Raw genomic sequence first — 10,614 nt, 5'->3', positions numbered from 1 at the left:
ATTGTATATATGTGTTTGCAACCACAAGATATAATATATATATATATATTTAAAGTATAAAAAAATTTTTAAAATATGAAATATACATATTGTATGTCACAATTAATTAAGATGATTATTTATTATTAATAGTATATAGTCAAGATAGAAATAAAATTTCATTTAATTATAGCATAATAGCATATACATTATTTATTATTAGAAATATTTAATTCACATTAAATGTGAAGTTAAGAATTTATATTCTATATATGTTAAAACAAAAAATAAGTAATAAATTAATGGAATTGTAAAATAAATAAAAAATCAAATGATATTATAATATTTTTTACATTTTATACATATTTACATCAATAAAGAACATAAATAAATATTATAGGATAATATTTTCAATTATATGTCTATAAATCACATTTTAATTCTTAATGAGAAGAGCAATCATTTATAATAGTTTTATATCCTTGATATTATTTCATATATACATTTTATATTATAACGAAGACAAAACAGTTTTTCATGTTAATTATTTACATTAAAAAATAATTTTTCTCATAGGAAATTAAAAATATTACCATATATAAATATATATTAATTAAATAGTAAGTACATAAGTGTTAAAACAATCTACAAATTTTTAAAATTTACATGAATTCATGCATATTATTTATGTATAATTGTTATTCTGATATTTTTATATAACAATTAATAAAAATGATTTGTTTACATTCTTTCATACATATATAGGGCAATGCAGGGAACTAAAAATGTGAATGTAAATGTATATTTTTGCATATTATAAAAACTATAATTTATATAATATAATTTTAAACTATCCTTATATATGAAAAAAACGTAAGATATACTTTTTTAATAAAATTTGCAAAGAATATATATATATATTTTTTTTTTCTTCAGTTCGATTTTTCCGGGATATTTCCGACATGTATGTATGAGTTTAATACTGCTATACGACCTGCTGATTTTGAAAAACGTCGAAAATACAATAATTTGTGCAAAAATATAGGTAAGGCATTAGCCAATAATGATCCCAGCTTTACTCTCACATGTGAAGATCTTAGCCTTTATTTAGAGCATATAAAAGGAAAAGGGGACAATGAAAAAAAAAGATACTGTAAATATTTTTTCCATAAGCTAAATAACGAGCTAAAAGATCAAAGCTATTCTTGCGTTGGCGAGAAAAAATGTTACGACCAAATAATAAGTACAGAACAGAGCGATAATAATAACCTATTCAAAATATGTCATGGTGAATATAACGATTTTGATGAAAAAATATACACAATATTTGATTATTTGGATAAATTATACACAGAGCTGAAATGGTTTAGTTACGATATATATAAATGCCTTTCCGATTCTGATCCTTTTAATGAATATATGAAATTTTTAAGAGATTTTCATAATAACATCACTTTGCAAAGTGTACTAGATGAAGCTAATGAAAAATACAACAATTATCGCAGAAAATTACGAGACTGTTCTGTTGCAGCAAATCTTATTTATTACTCTTCTTGGACAGTTGGCATCTTGTTTGTTTTAACCTTTTCTATAATCATATTTATATTAATTTTATATAAGGTTAATAATAAATGAAACTTAGAGAAAAAATATTTTATTACAACTTATAATATGCATTGTTAATCTATATAAATATGAAATAAATTTAATGTTAATAAAAATGTATCATTGTTTGTTTATTTATTTTTTAGTATACCTCTTATAGTCCATATATACAACAAATTTTAAGTAACCTAAAGCATCTGTGGAATAACAGAAGTGAAGAACAACATGAATTATATAATTTATTTGATAGAGAGTACAAAAATTTAACTTATAATAGTTACCGAATATTATATAACACTGCTCAGTATTAATAAAACAACAATAAGTATAAATAATTACATTATATATTTATTTAAATTTTATGATATATTTCTATTAAATACATTTTAGTACAATGAATAATAATTATATCATTATAAATAAGATAAAATAATAATATTTTTATTAATAAATTTTTGGGATAAATGTTGCTTGAGATGGTAAATTATATATCAATTTATAAAAAATGAAAGTAAATAAGCTATAATTTAATCTACGGAAAAAAAAACAGAATTTTTAATATTAAAATGCTTTGAAAATTATTATATATTAAATTAAATTTCCGTGTGGGGGGTATGAAGTTACAATGCATTACCTATGTTTATTAGATGACGTCTGAAATATATAATTATTTCTTGCCATACATAATTAAAACAAATGAATAATGTCTATAATTATACATAATAATAAAATAATTATATAGGAATATAAAGTTTTATGAAATATAATATGTTCCTTCCACAAATAATATATTAAAAAAATTCACAATTGAATTATAATATTTTAATATGCACATCTCTGTTAAATGAGAGATTAAATTATAATGAGTCAATAATATTATTAATTTAAATGTAACATATATAGCAAAAATTATTGATATGATCATATTTTTTCTTTAATAAATTGGACAACTCAAGTTTTCTTCTTTAAAAAAAAAATTATGTTATAAGAAAAGTATTAGTTACCACGATATATTTGTTTTAATGAAGTAAATGCATATTTGTAAACGTTAGATAATATATTAGTAAAATAACTATGTATATATTTATTATTCTACATTTATTATCAGTGTTAACTATATATTTTTCAAATTTCAGTTCAGCATAATATTTTTATTATTTAAATGTTACTACATGATAATTATACAGAAAATATATTAAAAAAGGACAAATTATAATAGGATTTGATTTAATATTACCAATTAAAAACAAAATCATATTTTTATAAGAAAGAATAATATATATAATAAATTAAGTATAAATTTATTAATTATTCTGCTGATGCATTATATGTTGGTAGAGAATTATTGAAGAATAAACTTAGGGGCTAATAATTAAATTTTACATTGAGAAATGAATGTATAAAAAAAGTATATTTTATAGTAAAAATATTTATTTTGTAAAACTACTTCTTTTATATAAAATATTATTATAATAATATTTATGCTTCAAGCATTTCCAGATTTATTGATATAGATATGAATTTTTTATTTTTACATTGTGCTAAAACAAATATATTATTTTGTGCACGTCTTTTTGATAATTAAACTTGAATAAAAAGAAATTATAGAATTATGAATAAATTAATTATTTATACATTTCTTTTATTAAAAAATATTTAATACAAATAGTATATTCAATAAAATTGATTTAGCCTGTTGCGTGATTTTATTCATATTTTGATTAAGATATATATATTATTTATTATATATTTTTAAGATAGATTTTCTTCTATATAATAAAAATTAGATTAAACCATTAAATATGTTTTTTTCGTATGTTTTTATACGTTTATGTCCTATAAATATTTTTATTTAGAAAAATTTCTTATATTAAAGAAATAATATGCTCATATGGATTTAGTTAACTACAAATACTTAGGAGATTTCATGTTTAAATATTAAACATATTCTTTTAATTTCTTAGTCAATAAACAATTAAATTTTACTTTATATATATTATGTTTTTAACAATATATTAACTAGAAAAAATATAAGTGTATAAAATATTTTTATTTAACTCCATATTATCTTAGCAAGTATTATATTTTTCTCATAGATTTATAAGGAATTTTTTTTGTAAACTATTTCTACAATTAGCTCAGAGTTAACATACTTTTTAAAAAAATATTATATATTTTTAATTTTACAATATTAGCTGTTAATTTAAAGTAAAATTTCCTATATTAAGTATGCTAAATATTGTATGAAAATCATATGATTGATATGCATTAGTTTCCAAACAAGGTATTTCAATCCTTACATGTTTATATACCTATGTAAAATAACATGACAAAGAATTGCAGGAAAATATTATTAAAAATTCTTATTATTTATAAACATTAAAATATATTATCTTTTACAATATTCATAAAAGTACAAATAAGCCCTATCTACAATTGAATAAACACGTTTCACTTTATGAATTATTTTATGAATATAAAAATTAAGTATAAAAACTACTTTATGTTATATGGAAATTGCTATCATCTGCTTATAATATAGAATAATGAACGTAGTACATAGTATAATATGAATATATATTTATTTCATCATTTTTACACAATCTATATGAAAGATTTTGATATGTTAGTTTTAAGATGTACTTACTCTGAACATAAATATACATATTTATATGTTACTATTTCCATTTTTTCAATCTATATACATCTGAAACTATATACATAAATATTATTAAATTAATCATGCACTTAATTAAATAAAGGAAAACATATTACACATATTCAACTAAAGATAATGCTTGCGTTAAACAAAGAATATAAATGATGAAAAAGAAAAATAAATTTTAATTTCCTATAACAGCTATACAAGTTCATATTTACTATCTAAATTAATACATATAACTTATCTAGGGAATGAAGGATAAAAAAAAATTAAGATAAATTTGTAATATTATTTAACTAAAATTTTATTTATAATAATTTATTTAGTAATATGTTTATATAAATGGAAATATAACTTTATGATCATTTTATTATTCCCCAGTTTAAAAATTTTCAATATATTTATATTATGGAGCCATAATAATCATTGAAAAAATTATAATAATTTATATATATAATAATATAGTAATAAATATGAAAATGGATTTTAACCCAGATTTAGTGGTAGCAAATCTATACAATTTTTTACAATTTTCATAACTACTACATTATCTTTCATGAAATATTACTATAAAATACTTTTCTAGAACATAAGAATTTTTGAATTACATGATCAAGCTATAGAAGAATTAATAATTAAATTATAACAATTTCGTACTTGTCGAACTTTTTTTTAAAATATAAGTTATTGTTATTCTAAAAGATTATTCCAAGTTCCTATATGAAATTAGATTTTGTAAAGGGATTATTTTTTTTAATAACAATATAATTTGGTAATAATATGAGCTATAAACCCCAATTTTATCTGTATTACCTACAGAAGTTATACAATATTTTCTTTATACATTATATCCATTATTGTATTATTCTTTAGGTTTTTGTTACAGCTATGTATAATATTAAAATAGATAAATTCAGAGCAATTTATTATATATTATGCTTGCTAAATTATAATTCTCATATTGTCCATGTAAATATTACTTTTAAAATATAAGCGTTGCTTTATATTTACGTCATTTTATCATAAAATTTTGAATATTTTATTAATAATATATTTTTCTATAAATTTTAAAAAATATAATATATACATTACAATTTTTCTGAGGTCAAGACAAAAGTTCCTATATTTTTATCTAATTATTAATTCAAGGAATCTATACATAAATGCATTTTCCTCGTATCCTTAATATATTACCCAGATAACACTAGAAGTATACTGTAATTTTTTCTACTATGTATAATGGTATATACAAAAAAACATGTAGCAATTATGATAAAGCTGAATTTTAATTTTTTATAATCAATTATAATATACTTATCTTTATATAAATTGTAAATGTATCTACGAATAACAGTGAATATATATTGAAAAAAATATTTATTTATATTATTCTCTTTTTTAATTTTTAGAATAACTACTCAAAAAAATTATCTTTAAAAGAATTATTTTAATGTATTAATAATGAATTTTCGTCAACATTATAACATTGAAAGCATTGAAAATTTCTAAGATTCTATTTATAAGAAACTAACTATGGTTAATCATTTATCAAAAATTATAAAGTATATATTAGGCAATATACAAATAATTAGAGCATGACACCTATAATTGTAAGAATTTGAACTGTATCATATATATTTATGGACATTTTTTTTTTTCGAAAACTATTATTATATGTGTTTCTTCTGGAATTTTTATAACAACATTGAAATATTTTCTTAGTGAATGATTCAAATCACATAATAATTTATATAATATTATTGCAGATAATGTGCTAATTTCTAAATGACGTTAACAAAAAAAATTATAAATAATATGATGTTTCAAGAACAATTATTAAGGTAACGGAATCAAATGAAACAAATGATTAAGAATTATCATATTTAGTTTAACACAGCATTCCATATATTAGCTATAGTAAGGATCTAAGTGAAAAGAATATAAGAAAAAATCTCATGATTTAAAACATAATGTCATAGAAAGAATACAGTGTATTTCTTATTTAAATAAAACACAATTATCTCTAATCAAATTGATAATAATCAAATATATTTTAGAAATAATTTATAAGCTGAAATGTATATTACCCAATAAGAAAAGCGTTTAAAAGAAAATCCTTCGTCTCATACAACTTTATGTGTGAAAAGGATATTGACCCATTCCATATTTCACTATTATACTAACCATGAATTATGTTTGTCCCGTATCCTTTTTATAGAACTTTCAATATCTGATGCACTTTCACCATTGCATTAAGTATGTAAAAATTATCAATAAAAATTATAGAATATATATTCCTATTATTAGCATATAACATTAATAATAATTTAAAAGTTTTATTTTTATTATTTGTAAACTATTTTTTCCTATTTAATCCTTGTTATACAAAAAATAAAAAGTAATAATGTGATTTCATATGAATTTCATGAAAAATATTCATAAGTATTAACATCATATGAATTAGAAAAAGCATATTAAAATTATGTTAACAGGAAAGTATATATGTATTTTCAGTTAACAGTTTATTTTTAGTTCATAAAACCCTCAAAAAGTATACCTATTAGGATAAATGCTATTGTAACACGTATATATATAATACTCTGTGTAACGCTTTTTCATGCAGAGACAGAAAACAGAAGCATAAAGTTTATAAAATATATCTAAATATTACACAATCCACAATTCTATGATCGATGTGTAACATGACTACAGTTGTAGTAGTATATAGTTTGTTTCATGAATAATCAATATTTGTAATTTATATAAAATGAATTATGTTATTCATCAATGTGATGTAATTAAAAATATATATATTTTTTTATAAATACATTTTTACTACAGTTTACGCTAATGAAATTGTGTAATTTCAATAAGAAAATATTTTTTTCATAATAAAATCAAAGTACCTAGGCAAATGTAAAAGTTATAATTAATATTCTATATATAACGATAAAAGAGAAGACTAATTAATTACCTTTCCACTAAAAAATCTAATATTATTTATTTATTCATTTTTAGGAATGTTTTTATTCTCTATATATACACATATATATTGATGTATCGCGATACGAACACTGGTTATTTATTTTTCTTATAGCACAATTGTGCGATCCATATATATTTAGTTTCTAGTTATTATATAAACACAAGGTTTATATTTTAAAGCGAATGAATAAATAATACGTTAAATATTTTAGACTATTTGTTTTCTATTCTGTGTATGTGTATTATAAATATAGTTTTAATGATATGAATAAATATATTTCATTAAATTCTATACAAAATAATACAATAAAATGTAGGGATTAATGAATCATGTCTTTTTCATGTAACTATTTCTTATTATATAATTAATATATAAATATGTGCAGTTTCAATACATATTATAACACTATAATTTAAAACATAATAAAATAATAAAAAAATATTAATAAGGCAAGGAAAAAAGATATATGTTAAGTAAATTTAATATATTTTTAAAGAAACATATTTACAAAATGAAAAAATTATTATCATAATATAATTCTTTCTAATTATGTGATTAATGACAATATCAAGAAATAGTATATATATAATTATTTTTGTTAAGATAATGTTAGCAACATATCGTATTGCAATTTTGTATGATTATGTATGTTAATATAAATTATATATACACTAATTGTCTTTAAATATATGTATTTATACAATGTACACTTAATATGTATATATCATTTTTAATTTATTATAATATGTATGATGTATTTTATTCTTTATATGATTAAATTATATAATAATTATTATATTAAAATATAAAATAAATTTTTTATTACTTATTAATTTTTTTTATCTCATAAAGTTCATATAATGTATAGAATTATAATCAATTATATGTATTTCCTTCTGAGAACTTCTAAATTATGCAACAATTGAATTCAAATAAAGTATTCCTGCTGGTTTATTAAAAGATGTGATATATTTATATCATATTAATAAAAAAAAAAATAAAAAATAATTTTTTTTTAAATATGAAAAATTGTTAAATATTTATAAAATTGAAATTTATTTACTCTTTCATAATTTATTGTATCCTATAATGTAGAATTATATATGATTTAGAAAAAACATGTTTTGTAATTTTCATTATAGTGATGAAAATTTTTTTTAATCTATCCTTATTTTGCTCCTATTTATCAAATTTCTACATGCGGTATATGATAGAAATTAAATTATAATAATACAGGCTAATAAGTATTATGGAATGCTATTCGGTGAAATATGGTATTTTAAAAATATAACTATCATAATATCGTGCAGAAGATTCAAAAAAACTTTCTCCAAATCTTTCTCTCCATGATTCTTTTACTTTACACCACAAATTATCATTATTTCTGAATAATTTATTTATCCATTTGACAATTGGACTAAACTAATAAAAAGTGACATACACAAAAAATTTATTTATAATACATTCTACAATTTTATTTGTATTTATAATTTAACATTTTAGGTTGAAAATAATAATCACTTATTAAATTTATTTTTATGTACCTTGCTTGAAAAGGGTAACATAAAAGATACAGCCAAGACAGGTAAAAGTGTAATGTATATATATTTATATGACGCATATCGAGTTTCACCAGAAGGAAGTAACATATTTTCTGATCCTAATAAATCTTCGGATTTGTGATCTCTATCCAAGGGTGATTCTATTTGTGGTGCTATATCTTCTTTACATTTTAGTATACTTAATTTTTTTGTTATATTTGGAAATCCAGTCTTAATTTTCTGATATATATAACAATAATCATTTTTGTTTGTAGTTGTACACTCTCTGTTTATATCATTGTGCGCAGAAACTGCTCTTTGAATGTATTTTATTCTGTTCACTAGAACATAAATAATTTATCTCCTTAAGGGCATATTCAATATTAATGTAATATTTAGAATAATCATAAAATAATTTCATTTTTTTAAAGTCTTCTATATTAATATTAAACCAATTTTTTTCACAATTAACAGTTTTATCATTTAAAAATAGTAATTCATAACATTGGGAAAAAATTGAATTAAACTCTTCATTGCTAGTCACAAAATGTGTTATTTTATATCCTAACCAGTAGTAAAAATAATTACATAAATTATTATTAAAATTCCTAGTTGACATATAACGCATAAACATATAGCGTTCCTAAGTTGCTCTGATATATTATTAATATGATTATATGCTCTTAATTTATCATCTATTTTATCTTCATCATCTCCGTCACAAAATCCAGAATGACACGTGTCGAATGTTTTATAATCATTATGGAAATTAAAAATTGATATATCATTTTCCTATAATTTAATAAGTAACAATGATTTACATAAAGAATATATATGACTTCCAATAATTCTAACTTTGATATATTTATATCTAACAATAAATCTTAATGTTATAAATTAAGATTAGATTAGGCATACAACTGAAATTCCTGACATGCTTATATTATTTTTAAAAACACATTATATAAAATTTAAATATATTTATAATACACTTAAAATATTTTTTTAAAGGAAAAAATAACATATTATTGTACATATATCTATATTTTTATAATTAAATATTTAAATATTTTTCCTAATGGGTATCATTTTTTTATGTTTTAGTATTCAGTGTATATATATTGTTGCTATGTTAAAATAGTGTATATATAAATATTTCATTTGCATTCACGTGTACTTAAGATAGTATATATATATATTTTTTTAAAAGAGTAATATTAAAATTTACATTAAACAATATATATGTGTAGTAAATAAAATGAATTGTTTTTATATATATTAGTAAATAGTTAATTAGTGTTCTTTTACGATACCTAATATAAATGTGAATATGCTTTTTATATATGTACTTGTGTTCTATAAATTTAGTTGTAACATGTAGCTTATGTACTACCATTTATCATGTGACAAGGATAATTTAATTGCTTTTCTGGAGTTAATGAAATATAGGATTTCTTTTTATATTTTATTTAATCACATATATCTATTATATTTAATGTTTGTACACTTAATGCATTATAGGGATATATATTGTTTATATATTTTTTAATTCTTATTAATTTCTTAAATTTTATTATCTTAAAATATATTTACAAATATTATACTATATTTTTTTTTTATAATCATATTGAATTTTTTTGATAACATAATAATTTATATTGATTTACATATGCCATGCATAAATTTATCATTGTAGTACATTAAAAATTCACCTTATTATGCATAATTAATTATTAAGGCAGTTAATTTTTTATTATTAATGTACTTTTATGTATCTTTTTTTTTTTTTTGCAAAACAATATATATATATATTTAATTATACACGTGCATTTGTCCGTATG

At 19.3% G+C, this 10,614-nt stretch overlaps 2 protein-coding genes across 2 annotated transcripts; one reads left to right on the top strand and one right to left on the bottom strand.

Annotated features, from left to right (window-relative positions):
- Positions 1–748: 748 nt before the first annotated feature.
- PGO_000925 (variable surface protein) lies at positions 749–1,895 on the top strand (the record flags this gene model as incomplete). The annotated part of the gene is made up of 3 exons (XM_028690860.1): positions 749–778; positions 916–1,599; positions 1,731–1,895. 3 exons carry the CDS (start codon positions 749–751, stop codon positions 1,893–1,895), a joined length of 879 nt encoding a protein of 292 aa, XP_028546661.1.
- Positions 1,896–8,489: 6,594 nt separating this feature from the next.
- PGO_000920 (variable surface protein) lies at positions 8,490–9,534 on the bottom strand (the record flags this gene model as incomplete). The annotated part of the gene is made up of 4 exons (XM_028690859.1): positions 8,490–8,654; positions 8,777–9,114; positions 9,239–9,416; positions 9,511–9,534. The coding sequence occupies 4 exons, from the start codon at positions 9,532–9,534 to the stop codon at positions 8,490–8,492; spliced, it is 705 nt and encodes a 234-aa protein (XP_028546660.1).
- Between the last annotated feature and the right edge of the window lie 1,080 nt (positions 9,535–10,614).

The sequence above is a fragment of the Plasmodium gonderi genome (assembly GCF_002157705.1).
Source record: "Plasmodium gonderi DNA, contig: Pgo-contig_89, whole genome shotgun sequence".
NCBI lineage: Eukaryota > Apicomplexa > Aconoidasida > Haemosporida > Plasmodiidae > Plasmodium > Plasmodium gonderi.
Note: the sequence above shows the minus strand (reverse complement) of the source record. Positions and strands in the feature narration are given on the sequence as shown.